The 24,637-nt window shown below is 36.8% G+C and overlaps 1 protein-coding gene across 4 annotated transcripts in view; it reads left to right on the top strand.

The window, feature by feature from the left end:
* Window positions 1-24,637, top strand: part of RhoGAP15B (RhoGAP_ARAP and RA_ARAPs domain-containing protein RhoGAP15B) — a 339,597-nt gene that overhangs the window by 192,630 nt on the left and 122,330 nt on the right. For all 4 annotated transcript variants that reach the window (XM_090405966.1, XM_090405963.1, XM_090405964.1 and 1 more), the window contains exon 12: window positions 17,385-17,462. In XM_090405966.1, the coding sequence (XP_090262092.1) occupies window positions 17,385-17,462 (78 nt within the window). The remainder of the gene's footprint in view (window positions 1-17,384; window positions 17,463-24,637) is intronic.

Genomic DNA, 24,637 nt, shown 5'->3' with positions numbered 1-24,637 from the left:
TAATTCTTTTTTTTTAATTGAATTATTCTCTGAAGGATATGTGACTTGTCAACCAGGTTGCTTACCCCTGATTTAGTATAGGGACTGCGATATACAATAAAAAAGCTGTATACAGAAACATACAATAAAAATTAAGTGCTTGTCGTTACAGAAATTGCTAGAAACTGTTTTGATGATGAAAATCAAAAGAAATGTTAAAAGTAACAAAGTTCAGTATGATTCACCGATGAAAAATCAGTACAGTGTTATCGGTCTACTTGGGAATCTTCTTGTTCATTGACTGAGCTAACTTAATATCTCAAGTAGGAGCTGACTGAAACATATCCAGTATAATAAAGTAAGATAAATCATGCTCATATTTTATTTAGTGATTTCTCCACTGTCTCCACTCCAATATTATCCTATCCCATTTCAATTTAATACACTCAGTGTTTTAAGCATTAGTTTGCCACACTGTGCTTGCTAAAAGTACCGTGTGGCGAACTGATGCAACAGAGTCTACTGTCTACACAGTACAGTCACTTGACCTTGGGTAAACAGTGATGAATTTTTGTAGCTATGCAGATCTAAGCTAATTAATTTAGTGTTTGCAACTTTGTAGGTTATAGTTAAATGAAAAAAAGGAAAACATTAATGAGAGAAATATTACATTTGTACACACATTGAGTCTGGGTACATACAGTGTTTTTCATGCACACATGGGATGTGCAAAATTAGTGGGAACATTGCACTCCACTAAAGGTTGTGAAATACGTAGGGTATTTTATGGATATAAGGGAACCTCGCGCTAGAGATTATACACGGAATTTTTCAGTTAACTTAGATATTGAAAATTTTGTGCTGAAGAACAAGCCCATTCATTATATTAGATATTCTTGCTTTTTTTTTTTTTTTTTTTAAATATTATAAATTACAAATGAGGTTAGTCTTACAGCTATATTATTTGAAATATGATTTATTAATTTTATGCATGTCTTATTTGCATATGTTTATAAACCCTAAAATATATAAATTAAGATAAGTACTTAATATTCTTTAAAGGGACCTGTGGCATGACTATAAATAATAAATTACACGATAACCACAGTAATTAACTTTAATGAAATGAAAGTATAGATATTTTGTACTGAAAATAACAGTACATCATCAGTGCATAGAAATAAGCAAATCAAAGAAACCGGAATACAAGGTACATACAGCAGTCTGTGGTTTACCAATTTAAAACTGTTGTCGTGTGCAATAAATTAATATTAATAAATAATATTATTAAAAACTATTTTTGACGAATACATAAAATAAGAATCTCCAAAACTTTTGCGGGAGAAATAATCATCATTCCAATTTCAGATTTGGCCATGTAAATGGGGGGGGGGGGGGAGCTTTGCAACTTTTTGTTGCAGAGCTCTTTTACACATAATAACCTCCCTATCTTTACTTGTCAATGTGTTCTTCAGCATCCAAAAGGATTACTCGGATGCAAGAGTTGTCTATTTTGCCAACTCTTGCAATATGATCTCTGAATTTCAAGTCTCTATCTACCATATGGATGGTACCTCTAGTACCATCCATATGATATGCAATGTGTAATCTTTTCATCCCGAAGTGCATTATCTTACATTTTACAACATTGAATTGAGAACCATTGTCCTTGCCAACACTGCCAATTTATTTAAATCATCCTGTAAGATATCTACATCAGCTTTATCGACTATGGCCCATCCTAGTTTTGCATCATCGGCAAAGAACTGAATGTCTCCCTTCAAATCTTCTGCTATATCATTAATGTGGCCTCAACTCCAACCTTAAAGTGTCCATCTTCAGTCTACCAAATTCGACCTACTCTTTTTAGCAGAAATTCAAATCTTATCTCCCCCAAGCAGTATTCATCTCAATCTTCAAATTACACATTCTTTAACTCCTTTCGACCCAAGGGTGACATCTGTGCATTCATCTGCTTTGACATACCTTGCCAGAGAGCACCCAACCTAGAATCACCCAACTTTATGAATTATAGACACTTGAACACAAGAATATTTTAATATTTGCCAAATATTAAAATTAATATCAGTATGACCAGTTCCAATTCCATATATTTCTCGGATTTCAGAACCAATTTCAAGAATTCTGAAGAAATATGATTTAAATATGAGCCACTTATATACCTATTAACAAAATTGTTACCTATTTTCCCCTCTTCTAAAGATAAACGCTCAACTATGTCTCTGCTTGGTATGTATCAAGTTCCTTGCAATCTGTCTGCAATCTGTCCTACTTTGGACAAACAGGACACACTATAGAAAAAAGAATTCAAGAACATCAATCATACATTCTGCACAACAAATCCGATAAGTCTGGATTGGCTCAGCACGGGATAGAAGCAAGCCACAACATCCTCTGATCCAAGACTCTCCTTCTATACAGGTGTCGCTATAAATTTGAACACCTATTTAAAGAAAGTGCTGGGGCCTTACTTCAACATCCTCCTTGAATCGAAATGACTGTATATCCTTATCAAAAATATGGGAAAGTTTAATCAGGATAACACATTAATTACATTTTTTTTTAATTAAGACTTTTAATTCCTACATTAGTCTAATGTTATTTATAAATTAAGATTGAAATTGTGAATTAATACCTATAATGTACCCATCACTCTGATGAAATTTTTCCTCTCTTTAATTCCTAGCAATGTAACATCATGTGGCTCGTTCTACTTTTGAATGATCAATTGTTGGTATTCCACCTTGTCAAAAAATCAGTTCCTATGTAGCCACTGAAGATAGTCTATTATTTTCAGGCTGAAATATTTGGCAAATATTAAAATATTCTTATGTTAACGTGTCCATAATTCCTAATTATAGTGTCTCTCAAGAGTAAAATTCTAATTCTTCACTGGGAAAACTTTACCAAGAAAACTTGTTAATTAGGTAAACTATCTGTAATACAAGGTAAGTTACAAGTGAGGATAGTTTTTCTGAAAAAATGTCGTGACAATAAGATTATTCCTAACTTCGCTAAGATAAAAGAAACCATCAAATCTCCTGGAGCTCATAATATCTACAGGAACACCAGTTTATCTTTAATCTCTAATCAATTTAGAGCAGCTAAGCATGATCTTGCTATTAACATTTGTCAAGTTTCTGATCTCTGTACCTTTATCTCCACAAATTTAGACCCACATCTTTCTGACATAGTTCTTAATGTGTCTAAACGCTCCATACAACATTCGTATAAAAAACAGAATCAACATCTAAACTTCAAATTTGATCTTCTTGTTTCTAGACAAATCAAACCTTTCCAAGTTCCAGATAATTGGGTCGTCAGCGTGTTCTTATTTTATTTATTACACTCATCCTCTCAAAAGGACATGATTTTGCTATAGTCTCTAAAAAGATTCCGTATCTAGATTTCGTGGTTAACATCAAACGGAACCTTAGTCATCTCTTCAGTGAAAAGGCTAATTCTCTCTGCATAGAAGTTGCTTCTATGCTACTTTCTTTTCAGAAGGAAGCGCTTCGTTCCTTAAGAAGCAACAGTCACCTTGTTATCACTAAAGCAGACAAAGGAAAAGCAACAGTAATTATGGATTCTTCAAACTATAGAAGAAAAATTTCTCTTTTACTTCGAGATCGCTCAACATACCAAGAACTTGATCACGATCCCACCAACAGGCAACTGAAGAAATTAAATTCCCTTCTAGATGAGGTGATAAGTTTGGATGCAGACACGATAGAAAGGTTAAAAACACATTTCGCAAGACCTCCTAGATTTTGTGGTCTACCTAAAATCCACAAGACAGATATTCCTCTTCGTCCTATAGTGGACTGTACTGATTCACCTACTTATCGCATAGCCCAAATATTTAGCGAAATTATTGAAATCACATATAGGCAAATCACGCTGTTTTTTGAAAAACTCTTCAGATTTCCTAAATAAATTTAAAAAACCTACTGATCTTATGGTGAGCTTCGATGTTGAATCTGTATATACTAATGTACCTCTCAAAGAGACTTTACAATTACTTGCTGACATCTTCCCACAAGATATTATAAAATTATTTGATTTCATGATGCACTCTGAATATTACTTGTGTCAAAACAAATTCTACAACCAAGTAGAAGGAACAGCCATGGGAAGTCCACTTTCACCTGCTTTAGCCAACTTTTATTTGGAACATCTAGAAGATACCCTGTTTTCATCTATATTCACTCAACCATCCTTTTGGGTGAGATATATAGACGTCTTTTCAGTGTGCCTCATAACGGCGATTCCTTACCTTCCTTTTTAGCCAGAATCAATTCCTTACATCCTCGTATTAAGTTTACCATGGAGATTGAAAAAAGACAAGTTAATCTTCTTAGACATCCTCCTCATCCGTTCACCTTCAGGTATTCTTACAACAAAGGTTTACAGAAGAAAAAAGAACACAACGTCTGTTTGATTCCTACAATCCAATCCAGAACAATAAAGAATCAATACGACAAGTTCCAATTCCATATATTTCCGGGATTTCAGAACCAATTTCAAGAATTCTGAAGAAATATGATTGGTTCTGAAATCCCGGAAATATATGGAATTCGAACTTGTCGTATTGATTCTTTATTGTTCTGGATTGGATTGTAGGAATCAAACAGATGTTGTGTTCTTTTTTCAGAGAAGCCATTTAATTTCACGTGATGTGAAATTAAATGGTTCACAAAATAGCCACCTATTTTCCCTCTTCTAAAGATAAATGCTCAACTATGTCTCTGCCTGGTGTGTATCAAGTTCCTTGTAACTGCAATCTCTCCTACTTTGGACAAACAGGACGCTCTATAGAAAAAAGAATTCAAGAACGTCAGTCATACATTCTGCACAACAAATCCGATAAGTCTGGATTGGCTCAGCACGGGATAGAAATAAGCCACAATATCCTCTGGTCCAAGACTTGCCTTCTACACAGGTGTCGCTATAAATTTGAACACCTATTTAAAGAAAGTGTTGAGGCCTTACTTCAACATCCTAACTTGAATCGAAATGACTGTATGGTAGACTCTCGACTATCCAGAGCCCGGATTTTATCACGGAGAATTATAATAATACAGTAATTCTCCGTGATAAAATGAGAAATACGTACTGTAATTTACTTTGCCAAGGCATTGCAAGCGGGTGTCTGCTACAATCGTCCTACGTGCCATGTGCATAACATAAGTTGGGACATGCAAAGTGCGGATTTCTCTGCTTTGTCAGTTGTGTATCAGATGTCCACAGGTGCGGAATACGTTTGCCACTGTTCCTGGTTACGCTAGTAAATTGTAAATTAGTAAAGAGATTCGAAACATATCACTTGTAAAGTTTTGGAAAATTCTTTTGGACCATGAAGGTGGACATTTCAACCTTGAACCCATGTTTGAAACCGAAGTGGAAGATGAAAACGATAAACTTGTTTCATTGCTCAAAAATGTACTGAGCTGTGACGATGTCAATGCAGAGGACATTACAACGACGAAGTTGATGAAATAACTGACAACGATATTGTGAAAATGGTGACACAGGGGGGAGAAGAAGAGGAGGCATCCTCAGATGAGAGGAAAAAATCTCATCCCACATTCGGAAGGGTTCAAGATGATTGAGGCAGTGCTGCAGTATATTAGTGAGCAGGAGGAAGCGACACCAGCTGATATCATCTGCTTGCATAAGTGGAGGGACATTGCATCGCAGAAGAGGCCTAAAAGGGTGAAGCAGTCATCTATCAAGGACTTTTTCAAAAACTAAAAACTGTAAGTTTTGACTCTTTCATCTTAGGCCTACCTTTTCACATTTGTGTGAAAAGGTAGGCCTAGGTTATCTAGCCTGCCCTTCCGCCACATTAGGCTGGATAGTCGAGAGTCTACTGTATATCCTTATCAAAAATATGGGAAAGTTTAATCTTTTTTTTTTTTAATTGAGACTTTTAATTCCTACATTAGTCTAATATTATTTATAAATTAAGATTGAAATTGTGAATTAATACCTATAATGTACTCATCACTCTGATGAAATTTTTCCTCTCTTTAATGCTTAACAATGTAACATCATGCGGCTCGTTCTACTTTTGAATGATCAATTGTTGGTATTCCATCTTGTCAAAAAACAGTTCCTATGTAGCCACTGAAGGTAGTCTGTTATTTTCAGACTGAAATATTTGGCAAATATTAAAATATTGTTGTGTTAACGTGTCTGTAATTCCTAATTATAATGTCACAAGTGTCTTTCAAGAGTAAAAATCACCCAACTTTGACCTTCTTTGGAAAATATCCCTTCCCCAAGTGAAATTCATTTGCTGTCTCTCTCGCTCCCCTAATGCCACCAACCATTCTGAACTCTTTAATTTCCTCTCCTTAATAATTGACCGTCTGCAGTCCCACTCTTCCAACAGCGAAATCCTCCTCCTATGAGATTTTAATGACCACAACACCAACTGGCTTTCATACTTCAGTTGCACAGATCTTAGATCTTGCAGGCAGGATGCTGAAACATTTGCCATCACTAACAACTTTACACAACTTGTTCACATGCCAATCAGAATACCAGATAACCCGAACCACTCCCCAAACATCCTAGATCTCTTCCTCACCAACGACCCTTCGAAATACATAGTGAATATAGTGGGCCACCTAGGTAATTTTGACCACAATCTAGTGCTCATCTCCTCTCCCTTCCCCCATGCAACAATGCTTACACAGTTACTCCCATACAAGAGTAGTTTGGCATTATAACAGTGCCATGTGGGATGGCCTTTGCAACTTCTATGCCTCATTCCCATGGTTGGACTACTGCTTCCAACCCAAACACATGCACTGAACGTATCACTCAAGTAATCCTTACTAGCATGTAAACATACATTCCCCACACTACACTGAACTGCTGTCCCCTAAGTCTTGGTTCTCCAAAAGATTGTATTTGCCAAGGCTGTACAAATGAAAAATCAAGCATACCATAACCGGCTCAAATCAAGAACTCCATCCTCCTTCAAAGCTTATACTCAAGCTTGAAATAGATGCAACAAAAAAAAAATCTCCTGGCTTTACACTTTGTTTCCAGTGCACCCATAACTGACAATGGTGAATGCCCTCCAACTATTCCAGATGCCCAACATACAATGTTTCCTATATCCTTTTGCCAGAAAGAGGTCAGAAAAATACTGTCCAAATTAGACACAAAAAAAAGTCTTCCTGCCTTGATGGCATTCCTCCAAGTGTCCTGAAAGTTTGTGCACCAGAACTGACTCCTGTCCTATGCCTGTATATGCTCTCTTACTCCACTGGTATCTATCCGGAAGTCTGGAAATTGGGCTATATTCAACTCATTCCCAAGAAGTGTGATAAATCACTACCATTGAACTACAACCCCTATTTCACTCACCTCAGTCCTGTCTAATGGAAAAAAATCATTTCCCAACTCCTACATTACCTTGAAGGCACCTACCTAATAAACAACCGTCAATATGGATTCCATCACTGCCGATCAACAAGAGATCTGCTCGCGTGTGTCACCCATCTCTGGACAAATGCCATTGAGAAGTTTTGTGAATCTCAAGTGGTCGCACTTGATATCTCCTAAGCTTTTGACCGTGTCTAGTCCAAAGGCTTACTAAGCAAACTACCATTGTTTGTCTCAGGATTGCTGTAGTTGGATTGACAGCTTTCTATCTAGATGCATGCTGTGTGATGGTGGACCATTCCTTATCCTCTCATCAATTAATGCTGGAGTTCCACAATGTTGTCTGTCCTCTCACCAGTCCTCTTCCTGCTATATCAATGACCTACTTCACTTGACCTCCAACCCAATACACAGTTTTGCAGATAACATCATATTGTCCTCCCTTTCATTTGATAAACCTTACTCACCTTAACCTACAGCACATCAACAACCACTTTTCCAAATGTGATCTCCAAGCCATTCTTTAATGGGGTTTAGATAACCTTGTCAATTTCAATGCTAATAAAACCTAGTTCTGTCTTATTTCTCACAAAAAAGAACAATTTTTTGTCAGTATTACTTTTGACAACATCCAGATTTCCAGACAAGATGAGATTTCTCTTCCTGAAATTACCCTGACATCAAGCCTCTCCTGGCATAAATACATCACAACCATTGCCTCCTCATCTTCTAAAAAACTAGGATTTCTCTTTCACTCAAGCCTTTACTTCACCTCTGAACAGCTGTTAACCTTATACAAATCACAAATCTGTTCAGCTATTGAATATTGCTCTGACATTTGGAATGGGTCAAGCATTTTGAGGGAGCTTAAAAGCTCCCTCAAAATGCTTGACTCAGTACAGAGAGCAGTTAGACTTATTAATGACCCATCTCTTACAAACTCACTTCTTTCACTTTCACACAGACATTTGGTTTCTGCAACATGTGTATTCTATAAATATTTCCATTGGAAATGGTCATCTGAAATAGCATCAGTAATTCCCCCACTTAGTACTAAGCTCATTGGACTACGTGCAGCTGCTGCTCAGCATCCCTTCACAGTGCACCTTGAAACCCGAAACCCAGAACAAGTTTCTTTTCCTCCTCTTTCATCTCTGATACTGCTGTATTGTGGAACAGTCCCCCCCCCCCCCCCCCCCCCCGAGCTGTGTTTCCCAAGAGAATACAAGATACAGTCATTTAAATCAAATGGAAACAAGTTCCTCCTTTTGAAACCCACTACCCATACAGTACTAATGTACCATAGATTGATCAACCTACCTCTCATGTATTTGCTCAACATAAAATAGTACAAATTAAAGTGTGGTGGTCCTAGTACAGAACCCTGGGGCACTCTCCTAGTTATCCACTTTTGCCTTGATTCTACTCACAAAGTCCAGCAGTATCGTAATGTTGCTATATTTCCTTTATCTGACTCTACTGTCACCTTATTATAAAATGTGAATAAATTACTGAGGCAGGACCTACTTTTTACTTATTAGTGAAGATTTTTTCAAACAGCTTTCATGCAACTAGAAGACACTTGCTCCCACGAGTCACAAATGTTCTCAATTGCGTGTTTAATGTTAAATTTTTTCCAAAATTCGTGGAGCGTAATTGCATTTTCTCCCGTTGTTGTTTCTACTGCCTTTGAGAATTTCTTTTTAAGAAAATAGGCTTTGAAAGTTGCAATGATGCCCATGTCCATGGGTTTGTAGCAATGATGTCGTATTTGGTGGGAAAAATAAAACTTTCACATTCTCAAACAGATCATTAAGAGAATTTGGATGACCAGGTGCGTTGTCTAAAAGCAAAAGAGCTTTGAAAGCTAAGTTATTTCTCTTGCAATAAGTTTCAATTGCCTGGCAAAAATGAGACTTAAACCAATCTTCGAATAGACTTTGGTTAACCCAAACGTTCTGATTCGCCTGCCAGATTACAGGTAAAGAGTTCTTGTTACATCCTTTTAAAGCCCTTGGGTTCTGAGTTCGATAGACAAGCAGCAGCTCCATTAGCATTCCCTCCAAGCATAACTGTTATGCGATCTTTTGATACTTTATAGCCAGGCTGTGCTTTTTTTTTTTTTTTTTTTGATATAAAAGTTCTAGGTGGCATTTTTTTCCCAATAGAGTCCAGTTTCATCTACATTGAAAATTTGGCGGTAATTGTAATCATTTTCTTCGATAATTTTCTGCAGCTCAGCAGGAAATGTGGATGCCACATCTTCATTGGCACTTGCAGCTTCACCTGTTATTTTAACATTCTTTAGTCCAGCTCTAGATTTAAAATTTTCATGCCAGCCTTTGCTAGCTGCGAATTTTGAATTGTCTTCTTTATATTTATTCTCTTTAAGTCTTGAAAACAGGCTTAGAGCTTTGGCCGTGATATTATAGGCACTAATTGGAATTCTCTTTTGATTGCAGTCTTCCAGCCAAATAATCAACAGATCTTCCATTTCAGCCATTATAGCACTCCGGTTACATGTGCATTGCATACTTGCAGATGTAGATGCCACTTGACCTTGCTCGCAATGCTTATCAGCTTTGGATAAAATAGTCCGTATTGTAGACTCGTTAAAACCAAATTCGCATCTGATCTTACTTTCACCACATTTAAATCTTTTAATTATATCAAGTTTTGTATCTAAGGTAATTACCTTCCTCTTCTTTTTTTCACTTAATGACCCAGTTGTATGATTGCTCTTATTCTTCGACATGATCAATGGACTGTAAAATTTACGAAGAACATAATTTGTAAATACATACAACAGAACAACTGGAGCTTGTAATGCACCGGCTCTTAATGCTAGCAGCGAAGTAACTGGCTGGCACTCAGCCTCGTGGCATGATTTTCTCGGGATTTTCCCAGCCTCATGTCGTGATTTTCATGATTTTCACCCGTTGTTGTTTCAACTGCCTTTGAGAATGTCTTTTTAAGAAAATGGGCTTTGAAAGTTGCAATGACTTCCATGTCCGTAGGTTGTAACAATGATGCTGTATTTGGTTGGGAAAATAAAACTTTCACATTCTCACACAGATCATTAACAGTGATCTGTGTGAACTCGCACAGATCACTAGCAGCCTCGTGGCATCCTATTTTTTGATTGTTCATTCTACCATTAACCAAACATTTGTAAACTGATTGGTTAATGTTTTCCTTTTTACCATTAACCAAACATTTGTAAAAAATGACTACAATAAAAAAAAAACGGTTCACAAGATCCTCCATAAAAATACTACTGAAAACAAAAAAGACAAGAATACCATAACCATAGCCTATATTAGAGGCATTTTGGAAAAAATAGACAGAACACTACTTAAATCTAACATTACGACTACCTTCAAACCCCTGCCAAAATTTATACATTTACTTAGGTATTCCAGAGATCCTCTTCCATACCTGTGGTTTACAAAATCCAATGTACCTTGCAACCTACCTTACATAGGGGAAACAGGAAACACTATCTCAATCAGAAAAGATGAACACAAATGGCACATTAAATACCTCCACTACGGTAAAACAGGACTATCAGACCACACACTCCAAACATGCCACAGAATCGATTGGAAAGGCACTAAGTCCCTACACCACACCAAAACTTTGCTTGCGTGAAAATTCAGAGACGTTTGTGAAATGCCAAAAAGATTCAAACGTGAACAAAAATGATGGATTAATCATTCCAAGAATGTGGAGGACCCAAATCTGCAATCCTTATAACAACCAGAACAAGCCCAGAAGAAAATCTTAACACGCAACGACTTTAGAAGTGTTGAATATAGTTCCATTTTTAATTTCTTTGTATTTTTTTATTTTATTTATTCATTTTCTTTTCCACAAGAAGGCAGTCTAGGTTAAAAGATTAACAAGCATCTAGATTCGTTTTATCTTTGTATAGCACAGTGTCATGTAGCTTGGATCATATACATATGTATTTTTCCTGATGATGACCTCAATACAGAGGTTAAAACGTCAAATGTTACTTTCTTAATGTTAAGTAAAGTAATTCTAATACATGTGTTGTGTCTGCATAAATTCTTCACTATGAATGCTGACCACCGTGTAACCTTAAAAGAAGGAAAACAAAAATGTAATATAAATTATAAGAAAACTGTTATTTGAAAGCATTCACAGAATTAGAATAATTTTTAATGTAGTTCAAAATATTAGAATAATGCAAAAATAAATGCATAAAAATTAGTCAAAGGGAAATAACATGATAATTAGCTATTATTTACTATTTACTTACTTTTATTTATTATAACTATCACCATAGTCATCAGCAGAACACCAATCGCTAGATGGAACCTTGCAGGTCTAATTGGAATGCATTTCAGAAACAAATCGAGCAAACCATTAGAGCAATTCCACCCACTCCTAATTGCTATCCAAGATTTCTTAAACTAATCAAAACTGCCGCCAAAGCCTCTATTCCTAGAGGCTACAGAAAACAATACATCCCATGTTGGAGTAGAAAAACTGAGGAACTTTTAGCCAAATATGAAGAAGCTGAAGACCCAAGTGTTGCTAAGGAGCTCATAGCAATGCTGGATAAAAACAGACAGGAAAGATGGATCTCAACCATCCATGAACTCTATTTCACCGCATCTAGCCAGAAAAGCTGGTCACTTCTGAGAAAATTAGGTGGAGCAGAACCAACAACACAAAAAACAACAGAGATAACTCCTGATCAAATGGCTAATCATTTATTGAAAACCTCCAAGATATGTCCCAGCTCTATCAGGAAAATTACTGTGCAATCTTACATCAGACAAATCCTGAAGACAGGCCCTGAGCTTCCTGAACTTGTACACCCAGTATCTCAGGAAGAGGTACAGGTAGCCTTAAAACTCACCAAGAATGGCAAGGCTGCAGGAGTGGATGGTATCCTCCCTGAGTTTCTAAAACATCTTGGTCAACAAAGCCAAACATGGCTGACTGCCCTTTTCTCAAAAATTATAATGACTGGTAAACTACCAAATCTGTGGTGGGAAGCCAAAATAATTGCCGTGCCCAAACCAGGGAAAGATCCAAATGATGTGAAAAATCTCTGACCTATCTCCTTGCTTTGCTCCACCTTTAAGCTCTTTGGAAGAATTCTCAAAAGAATTTCACCACTCATCGAAAGAGTACTCCCGATTGAACAAGCTGGCTTCAGGCCAGGAAGAAGTTGCTGTGACCGGGTCTTGGCCCTGAAAACACAGATTAAAGCAGGCTTCCAAAAGAAACTTAATTCTGGAGCCACTTTCATTGAACTAACATCAGCTTATGACACAGTCAGGGGCCTCCTCCTAAAGCTAGGAAATATAAGGTGCAAAAAAACTTTCCAGCTTTTTGAATCCATTCTCCCCAACAGAAAGATCTGGGTCCATATTGGTGGAAAAAAGAGCAGGCCGAGATTCCTTCACAACAGTCTCCCTCAGGGCTCTGTGTTATCCCCTTTACTTTTTAACATCTATGTGTATGACTTACCACATACCAGCTCAAGCAAGTATATGTACACTGGTGACCTAGCGATCCTACATCAATCTACCTCCTTTGCCAACCTGGAATCAACCTTGAACACAGACCTGAACATCCTGGAAGAGTACTTCAAGCAGTGGTACTTGAAGCCGAATCCAACAAAAACTGTGTCCACAGTATTTCACCTGAACAATGCAGAGGCGGATCGACACCTCCTGTTGAAAAATGATTGAGCATGAGCCTCACCCAAAATACCTTGGAGTGAGCCTGGACAGAAGTCTAACCTATATAAAAGGCATATCACCAACCTTTCCAACAAAATTAAAATGAGAAACAATATCATTTCAAGGCTTGCTGGAACAACCTGGGGTTGTGTGCAAAAGTCTTAAAGTCATCTGCACTAGCCCTCACATTCTCTGCAGCAGAATACTGTGCCTCTATCTGGGAAAGATGTGCACACACACTAACATTATAGACACCCAGCTAAACTCTACCATGTGCACAATTAGTGGGACAGTGAGAAGCACCCCCTCTCCTGGCTGCCTGTCCTATCTAACATTGCTCCACCAAACATATGGAGAAGACAAACCTCGATTTAAGAATTTAATAAAGCAATGAGCAACCCACTCCTTCCCCTGCACCAGACTCATAAATCCACCTAGTCTTCGCCTAAAATCTGAAAAGCCTTTCTGGTCCATGGACGAACTCTCTTCAGCTGCCCTGCCATCAACACCTGACGTGGAGAGGATACTGGTCCAACAAACAGCTTCCTAGTAGAAGATCCCTGTGCTCTGCAGCCTGGTTTTGCTCTTCCTAAGAAGATTTGGTCATCAATCAACAGGATCAGAACTAATCAGGGCAGATGTTGCTACCTACTACATAAACGGGAGCTGTTAGCCACCCTTATTGTGATTGTTCTCCCGTTACTCAGGCGATTACTCATATTGTGAACAACTGCCCAAAGCACCAATTTCACAGTGGTGGTCTACAGGATATCCATAAGGTGACAGATGAGGCTTTGGATTGGCTTTCCAGACTGGACATTGACCTGTAGCTGTTCTGTATTCCTTTTGCCATAAGTATAAATAAATAAATTATAACTACATCAAGAGATGCAAGGGGATTGAAGAATATCGTGAAGAAATCTGCTTCCAAAATGTAAGGTATTTTCAAAGGCGATGGAAAGAACTAGGTGTGAATGTGTCTAAATCTACGACATTAAGACAACTTCACAAATTGGGTTTTAAATCACGTGTGCCTAAGACAAAGCCACTTTTGACTTCCAAGCAAAAGACAACTAGAGTGCAATGGTGTAAACAGACTGTTGTCAGGTCAAGAGGATGGTTAAAAAAGATTCTTTTTAGCAATGAAAGTATGTTTTGTGTGTCCCATGGTCATCAAAGATATGTGTTTGGTGTCTTAAGCAAGAAGCATTTGATAAAGAATGCATAAAATATTCTGTCAAATTTGTAGCCTGTTGTGATATGGGCTTGTATGACCGCAGAGAAATCCAGGTAGACTGTGTATTGTGTATGAAACAGTCAATTCCAAAATGTTCCAAGAAATTCTTGGAAAGGGAAACACTTTATGTTACCATCATTGGAAGATGCATGTGATGGTGGTTTACTTTTTCAGCAAGATTCAGCTTCTTCACACTTCCAAGACCATCTAGATGGCTCAAAGAAAGGCAAAGCAGTGTAACTCCTTGGCTGACAAACTCACTAGATTTAAACCCCATTGAGAATTTGTGGCAAATTATGAAGAAACTTCAAGAAGTTGTCTCAAGAGATAAAAAGTGAACTTGTTTCTAGTCTGCAGGAAACATGGGCATTTTGATATTTAAAAAAAAAAAAAAAGAAAGACTGCGAGCCACTAGTAAATAATATGCCCAACCGTTTATGAACAGTCATAAAAGCTAAGGGGGATGCATCAAAGTACTAATTATTATTGTTTCCTTTGTAATTTTTGTGAATGTTTTCTTATCATTTATATTACATTTTTATGTTTACATGGTTATGTAATCTACAAAGTACGTAGATTTTGATTATGCTAATTCATATTTGGTAATAATTATTTTCTGTGCAATAAATCAGAATTTCAAATCATTCAAAACATTTTTTTTTTTTTTTTGATTCAGAAGTGTATAGCAGTAGCTAACAATATATTTTGTCCTGTTGGCCTTTATCTCACACCAGATAGTCTCAAGCGAACCACCTTCTTCAGATCTAAAATTATCGATTGCTATTTTTGGTTGAAGTTTTTCAACTATCATCAGCAATACCTACCTCCTGTCCTATTTCCTTTATCCTCCCTGAAAATACAATAACCTTTACATTCTATCCCTGTAACTCTATAATTTTCTGTCAAAAAGGTTTCACTAATGCCTATAATTTTTGGCCAAGTTGAGGTGACCACTGCCAAAAATTCTTTATTTCTTATTTTTCTGGCATTCGTGTGCATGCATTTCAACATCCCCTTGGACCCACAGTTACCACTGTGTAATATATCATTATCAACCCATTCTGATTTGAAACCTGTAAAGGAAAATCAACATTTAAAGAGAGGAAACCAAAAAGTTAGGCTGGCTTGTGGCATTAGGAGATCAATAGACAGCAACTGAATTTTATAGAATAAAGAAGAAGGATTTTTAGCCAAAAAAGGTCTCTTGATACTGTTTGTTGTCATGGTGTATAAATCTGAGTGAACATACGTACAAATGCCTCCTTTGAAATGCAAGTCTCATGTATGCACTGAATGCAGTATCACTGAAGTAATTTGTATAGGAACATTTAATTTCTATTCCACAATAAATTTTTATTCTCTGTCTCTTAGTTTTCCAAAACCAGCCCACTCCTCCTCATCAATGATAATTCATGCCCAACCGATTCAAACCAATCTTCCCTTTGGAAGGGAAGATTGGTTTGAATCCCACTTAGGATGCAAAAAGCATTTATAAGGGCTTTTAACTAAAAGTGTTTTAGCTAATCTCATTTGGAGGTGATAGGGTTTTTCTTCCCACAAAACAAACAAACTTGCCCGAATAACATTGCAATTTACAAACACAACAATGGCTTCTTAGCTTGAACTTCTTTTCCCCATAATTCTAAACGACCAGTCACCTTTTCATTCAGCAAACCATGACAACATCCAGAATATCAACTTCTGTTACCCTAAAATTTTGATCTTCAAACCATTCTTCGGTGGAGTTTGGACAACCTCATCAGTTTTATAGCAAAACATAGTCCTGCTTTATTTCTCACAGAAAAGATCCCTTTCCTTCAACACCAAATCTCGAGACAACATGAGATTTCTCTTTTTGGTATTACTCTAATATAAATCTCTCCTATCATAAACAAATGATGATTATTCCCTCCTCAGCATCCAAAATATTAGGATTTCTCTTAGGATGTTCATTGTATTATGTTATCTCCAAACAGCTGCTAACATTACACAAATTCAAATACTGTTCTCACATATGGGGTGTTGTCCTTAAGAGCTCCCTAAAATTTCTTAATTCTGTGCAGAAAAGAACAATTTGATATTGGTGATCCATCTCTCGCCAATCCAGTCCACACACATTCACTTGCCACTGCTCATCTGAATTGGCATCAATGATTTTTCCATCCTCCCCTATTAAATCCAGTGAAGTATGTAAGACAGCTAATTGTTACTCCTTCACAATCCAAGTTCAAGCTTACAGAACTGTCTTTTCTTCCTTATCATTTATTTTTTCTTGTGCAGCACTCTGGAACAATCTCTCCACCTCTAATCAAGTCTTAAATCAAATTGAGAAAGTTTCTTCTTTCTTAACTTTCTGTCTTTGGTATTAATATATTATAGGTTAGTTAACCTCTCATATATGGCACCATCATAAAAAAAAATATATATATAAAAATAAAAAAATGAAAAAAAAAAATCCACTTTAAATACTTGTCACCTATTTAAACACTGGTTCACCAGGAAGTGTGCTAAAACTATTCATTAAAAGAATTAAGCATATCATAGCTGACTTTGAATCTCGTGTTTTTTTTTTTGTTTCTCCAGTTCTTGCATTGACATTCTTATTAAATGTTCTTCTTCCATTCTGAACTCAGAGCAGCATTAAATACAGTCTGCTTGCTTAACAGGTTATTGTGCCAGTGACTTGCTAAGTAAGCTCTTATCTTATGATTTGCTTCCCCCCGGTGTTTATTACTGAGTGGTCAGCTTTACCTCTCATTGCCCATTATGTGTAATGGAGAATTTCATTTCATCTCGATAGACTTGCCTTGTGGCTTTAACAACCCTAACATTAAATCTGAACAATTCAGATGATCCAAAATTCACACATGGCCTATAGTCCTTTTTTTTTTTGCCTTCAAAAACTTGATATATATATATATATATATATATATATATATATATATATATTTGTTTCACTAAATTTAAAAATGAATGCATATGTTATCACATTTTTCTGTAAATCTTCTTTTAACACATTTTAGGTAGATCCGAAAGAAATTGAGAAGGAAAAAAAGATTCAACAAGCTTTGCAACTACTGAGAGAAGCAAGAATTGCTCAGGTTATTCTTTGAAATGAAGTATATTAAAATATTTTTTTTCATTTGTGCTTGGTTTTTTAACATAATTCATAGTAACAATTTATGAATGTTCTTCCCTACTTCAGAAAGAAAATTATTGCAGGGACTATATTTTTATTTCCCTAGTGAGGCTACAATCCTGTATCTTTTAGCTACCCCCTATGTGCAAAATATCACTAACTCACTTGACAGTTCATATTATGTATATACAACATAATAGTCTATCTTATCTTAGGAAAGTATAGTGTTATATATGTGTTCACTTAGTTTTATTGCCATCAAATATATTTTTTATTATTATTGCACAAGTACCTCTATGGAGTCTGAAGACTCATTGGAGAATCTCAAAACTGTCCACATGGTCTGCCATAACTGATAAAACATTCATAACATATTCTGGCTACCCATTTCCCTCATTCACGCTTGCTAAGTGAAATAATCTAGTTCTTGCATACTTGCTAATTACACTTGCACAATTTCCAGGAATGACCCCTTTTTTCTATCCCTCTAGCCAAGTGCTGCAATATTTCCTCTGAATCAGTCCTCTAATTATATCCTATTAACAACTTAAATTTTTCTATCACATCCATGTTTTGCATATCAACAAACTTTTGCAATCTGCCAACCCTGAAGCTTTCATCATCAGGAGCATTTCTCCAACCACTCATTATCTTGGTCACATGCCTATGGATCCTCTACATTCTCATCATCAAGAAACCTAGGTGGCCAGACACAAGCACAGTGATCCAGATGTGACTGTATCAAGGCTTTTATAAAGAAAAATAACTTCTTATATAAGTGTGTTCTTCAATAAAGAAGTAATCATATGAGCTACTTTGACCACCTTACCAATATGTTCTTTTCCTGGAGTACAGTTCCATCACTATGATACACAGCATGCTGTACAGCTTCTAATCTTCATCATCATCAATTCCTGATATGTATCCTTAAAGGGTATACAGGATATGATAATACTACATGAAAAACTTACATCATTACTAACTTCCTATCAACAATTTTCCTCCAAATCAGTCTGTTACTTGTCAAGACTCCAACATTATCAGATCTTATATTTTTATCGCCTAAGGCACTTTGTACCATATCAATCCACCTATATCTTGTTCTTCCTCTGGGTCGTTTTCCTGCCAACCTGGTAGAGAACACTTGTTTTGCTAATCTTTCCTCACCCATTCTCTTTAAGTGACCATACCACCTGAGATTAGCTCTGCTAACACATTCCTGAATGCTGACAATGTCAAGTTCTTTCCTAATATCCTCATTTTTAATATGATGTTGCCATTGATGTCATCTGTTCACGCCTATAATCTTTCTCAGGACTCTCATATCTGCAGTCTGTAGTCTTTGGTCAAGTGTTTTACTTCTGACCCAGATCCATAAGTTAAAACTGGTTTGAACTCTGTCTTGTATACAGCTAATTTAGTGTTCCGACTAATTTCTCTCTTATTCTATATGAATTTATTTAATTGACTTCCTACCATACCAGCTTTGTTGATTCTGTTGTCTATTTATATATTTAATTTACCATCTTCACTAAAAATCGTGCCTAAGTAGCTGAAATGTTTTACTTGTTCCACAGGTTCTCCATTCTTTCCTCGCCCATGTTTAAGTGAGTGTTTAAGTGACCATACCACCTGAGATAAGCTCTGCTAACGCATTCCTGGATGCTGACAATGTCAAGTTCTTTCCTAATATCCTCATTTTTAATATTGTTAGATCTAACAAAAATATTGTTAGATAAAAGTATCTAACAATATTTTTAATATTGTTAGATACTTACCTATCGAGTACAATCCCACCAACTCACAAATTAGAAAACTCCACAGGCTCCTTAAGAAGGTCACTTCTTGGCCTGTGGAAATCACTAATAAATTAAAACCATTTAACTCCATACCCTCCCTGCCGTATTTATGGACTCCCAAAAATACATAAGGAAAATGTGCCATTACATCCCATAGTGGATGCCATTGATTCCCCCACATATAAATTAGCTAAACATTTGGCCAAAGCTCTTTCACACTATACTGGCAACACACCTTCACACATAAAAAACTCAGCCCACTTCAAAGCCAGCATAGAAAACCTTACACTCAAACACAGTGACATAATGGTCAGTTTTGATGTCTCCTCCTTATTCACAATTGTCCCACTCAAAGAATCCTTAGAGCTATTCTTCCCGATATGACAGCCCTATTTCAGTTCACAGTGAACTCAGGCTATTTTGTTTGGCAAGGAAAATTCTACAAACAAATAGAGGGGACAGCCATGGGTTCTCCACTCTCCCCACCCTTGGCCAACTTTTATATGGAGACTTTTGAAGAGAAAGCCTTAAACTCTGCCCCACAAAAACCAACCATTTGGCTTCGCTATGTTGATGATGTGTTCGCTATTTGGCCACATGACACTGAAACACTCCTCTCCTTCTTGACACACTTAAACAACCAACACCCCAGAATCAAATTTACCCTGGAAGAAATAAAAAACAACTGCCTTCCTTTCTTAGATACGCTAGTCACCTGCCACCAGCCTGATGAAACCTTGGTTTTCTCTGTCTATAGAAAATCCACCCATACAGGCAGATACATTCACCAACAATCCCATCACCCCTCCTCGCAACAATATGGAGTCATTAAGATACTACCCTGTATCCGAGGCACTTTGGAAAAAATTATAAAAATCCTAAAAAAACATGACTTCTTGTTACAGACCATATAAAAAATTGGCATCCCTTATCCGCTCTACTAAAGACCCCCCTCCCCTAGACCTACCTGGTGTATACCAGGTCCCTTGCAGTTGTAAGATGTCCTACTTTGGCCAAACAGGCAGAACAGCAAAGTTCAGAACACAAGGACTACATCCGGTTTCACCAATACAGCCACTCTGTCTTGCTGAGTGGCTGTATTGGTGAAACAGCCACTCTGTCTTGCTGATCATGCGCTGGATACCTGCCATAGAATACGGTGGAAAAAAAGCCACGATAATGCACTGTAGTAAATACAAATATGAAAAGCTTTTCATGGAATCAGCTTCAGCCCTAAGAAACATTCCAAACCTCAACAAATTTGGTCTGCATGAGACTGCCTCAAATTTGGGAAACCTACATCAGAAGACCTTCAGCCCAAGAACAAATTTGGTCTGCTAGGGGGCACCATCAGGACTTTAGGAGAAATAATAGCTGCCTTCTTCTTCATCATTTACCGTTTGTTGTGCCTGTGTGCACGTGTCTTGTTCTTAGGTTTCTTGAAAATGGCAACGTGACGTTGCTGAAATATTGAAGTATATTAAAATTTATTTTAATGTATATCCTAGTTTACATAAAATTTATTTTAATGTATATCCTAGTTCATAATTCTTCTCAACCATTTCTCAAGTATACTTGCATATATCTTACCAGGAACACTCAGTAGGGATATATCTCTGTAATTCTCACATTCAGTTTTATTTCCCTTTTTATATATGGGTACTATGAGAGCTCTACTCCAATCATCGGGAATTCGTCCCTCTCTCCAGGCATTCTGAACTATACAGTGCAGCCACTGTAAGACTTTTATACCCCCATACTTTCAGCATTTCTGGTCGAATATCATCTACTCCTGCTGCCTTTCCACATTTCAAGCCTTTGGCTTTTTCTACTTCAAGTATGGATATGTATTCCTGACTGCATGCCTGGTCAGTGGTTTTTTTATCACTGTGCTGTCATCACTGCTTGTTTCATTTAGCAGTTTTTCAAAGTTATCACTCCATACTCCAAGGATATCTTTTTCTCCTGTTTTCATGTCACATTTATCATCTCTAACTCCTTTTACAGCAGCACTCTTTCCTCCATTCCTAAGCTTCTTCAATAACCTCCAGAACATTTTGCCATCTTGATATTTATTTTGTATGTTCTTGCCAAAGTCCTCCCATGACTTTTGTTTAGCTAGTTTTACACAGTGTTTAGCTTTCTTACATTTGTCTCCTTATTCTCTAAGAGCACAAGCTGACTTATTCGCCAGGAACTTTTGATTGCTTTTTTCTTTTCCTTCACTGCCTCTTTAACTTCCTATGTCCACCATGGAGTTCTAATTTTTCTATCCTCGCAGACAACTTCACCACATGCTGCTCTAGCTGAATCAATCAGGGTTTTCTTCAAGGCTTGCCATTGAATCTCCAAAGTTTGGTTCATGTTCTCAAACTCTTTCATTTTTTCTTCAATAATCTTTGTGTATTTTAGTCTACAGTGCACATCTGAGAGCTGCTCAACTTTTATTCGCTTTAAAACTTTCTTACATGTTATTCTTTTCAATATGAAATTCAATTTTATCCTGCTCAAGACTAAATAGTGATCACTTCCAATTTCAAATCCTCTGTACACTCTGGTGTCCTGCACCAGGGAGAAAACATCACTATCAACAATAACATAGTCAACGAGACTTTTCTTATTCCTTGCCTCTTCTCTCTATGTGAATTTGTGCACATTTTTATGTTGGAACATGGTGTTAGTAATAACCAATTCATGTCCTGAGTAGAAATCCAACAGATATTAGCCATTATTATTAGCTTTGCTCTTTTCTTCAAATTTTCCCAAAATATTTTTGTATGTCTGACAATCATTTCCTACTCTGCTATTTAGATCCTCAACAAGGACCAACTTTTCCTTTTTCATCGTGTCAGTAGCTTTTTCTAAAGCCTCAAAAAAATTCCTCCTTAGTAGAACCTTCTGTGGGACCATATGCACAAATAAGTCTCATTGTCCAGTTCCCCATTCTCATATTTAATTGCATCATTCTATTTTATATTGCATCATTCTATTTTATATTGCCTGTCATTCAAGAAGATTAGCCTTGTATTTTTTATTGAATACTATGGCTGCTCCTTTTTCTTGATTGTCATTGTCTGAATATAACATTTTGTATTTATTGCTCAGAAAGATCTCGCCAGTTTTTGTCTTTTTTGTTTCAGTCACCCCTGTTATGTCGATCTGGTACTTATCTAATTCCTCAGCTAGCTCCATTTCTTTGCCATTCAGGCTACTTATGTTGATAGTACCATTCTTTAACTCTGGTGATGTTGAGTTGGGGTGTGTTTTCAGATTTGTTCCAGTAGTTAATTTTTCGCTGTTCACCCTGGTTCCTTGGCGGAAACAACGGCGGCCTTGTTTAACCGGGCCACGTCCCAGCCAGCATGAAATTTTGTAATGTTGTACCATCATTTTATATTTTGGTTTTACCAATAAGAATACAATTTGGTCGGCTAAATCCCAAATTGCCAGCCCATTCTCGTTCGTTCAGTATTCAGGTAGATACCCAACAGGATGCACCACGAGAAGGTGAGTATTGGACATTAGGTCTGATGCCCTGGTTGGGTTTCTGCATTCCTTTAAAGGCTATGTGGAGGTCTCCACTCAGTTATACAGCTTTGACCCTTAAGCATCCCATTTATCTTTGTCTTTTTAATGCTGACCTTCATACCATATCTATTACAACAGTTATTCAATTTAGTCAGGGAATCTTGCAAACTTGAAGCGGATTTATTTAGAAGTATAGCATTATGCGCATAAAACAAAGAGCTGACATTAACATCCCCAATTTTGATATCAGGTTTAATACCACTTTCCTTCATAATGTGATCCATATAGATAATGAATAACAGAGGGGGAATAATGTGCATCCTTGTCTGACACCAGATTTAACATTAAATCATCTTCCTGTACTTCCTTCAATTCTAACTGCTGATTTACAACCCAAATAAAGACTAAGTATTGCTCGATATAATGCTCCACTGACTCCATACAACTGTAGCGTTTTGAATAGTTTCTCTCTTGGCACCTTGTCATATGCCTTTTCCAGATCTACAAAATTTAAATACAGATCTTTGTTATGTTCCCATGATTTTTCAGCTGTTTGTCATATGCAAGTTAAAATCTGATCCTGATAGCTTTTATTTGGCCTTAATCCAGCTTGTTCTTCACCAAGTTTCCCTTCCACAATCCTTCTCAGCCGTTTCTCAAGCATACTTGCATATATCTTACCAAGTAACCTCAGTAGAGATATACCTCTGTAATTCTCACATTCAGTTTTATTTCACTTTATTGTATATGGGTACTATGTGAAGTCTACTCCAATTATCTGTAATTTGTCCCTCTATCCAGGCCTTCTGAACTATGCAGTGCAGCCATTGCAAGACCTTCGATACTTGAGCATTTCTGGTCGAATATCATCTGCTCCTACTTCCTTTCCACATTTTTGGCTTTTGGTGGCTTTTTCTACTTCAAGTATGGATATGTATTCCTGACTGCATGCCCGGTCAGTGTTTTTTACCACTGTGCTGTCATCACTGCTTGTTCGATTTAGCAATTTTTTAAATAATTACTCCATACTTCAAGGATATCTTTTTCTCCTGTTTTCATGTCACTTTTATCATCTCTAATTCCTTTTACAGCAGCACTCTTTCTTCCATTTCTGAGCTTTTTCAACATCTTCCAGAATATTTTGCAATCTTCCTGATATTTATTTTCAATGTTCTTACCAAAGTTTCGTCTTGTTTTGTTATGACTTTTGTTTTGCTAGTTTTACACAGTGTTTAGCTTTCTTACATTTGTTTCTGTAAAATCTCATATAGAAAACAAATAGAAATAATTTTTCTATGTCGATGTTACACGGGCAATTAATTACATATTATACTTGTAAGTAAAAGAATGTATAACTCACTGTACTGAGATAAATGTTGTAACTAAATGTTAAAATATTTGAATAAGAACCACTAGATTTTTAACTGAAATTTACTCAGACAGGATTAGGCTAGGAAACCTAAGGCTAGCAACAGTTGCGAAGGTCACTGGATTATGAGTTTTCCTGCCAAACCCCGGCGATTACGTGGGTGACGGAGAAAACCCACAGTAAATCCGGGGGACTTTACAGAAGAAGGGTCAAGGTCGAGAGAATGATATAAAAGACAGAGATTGAGCTCTGTCTTTTATATTGATTATCTAGAGGGCTCTCGTTTCGAAGTTTGCAATATCCTAGATTGTGAAGTTCAAACGAACAATGTTGGTTCTGTTACCTAGTGGCATAGAAGGTGTTAGAAAGAATCGGAAAGTCATATTTTTGTTTGATTGTGAATAGTAGAATACAGAGAGCTACAGATTTGCTTATGATATG

The sequence above is a fragment of the Typopeltis vanoorti genome, chromosome 16 (assembly GCF_054136105.1).
Source record: "Typopeltis vanoorti isolate ZY-2024b chromosome 16, IOZ_Tvanoo_1.0, whole genome shotgun sequence".
Classification (NCBI taxonomy): Eukaryota; Metazoa; Arthropoda; class Arachnida; order Uropygi; family Thelyphonidae; genus Typopeltis; species Typopeltis vanoorti.
The sequence above is the reverse complement of the archived record's forward strand: the minus strand, read 5'-3'. Positions and strand labels throughout refer to the sequence as shown.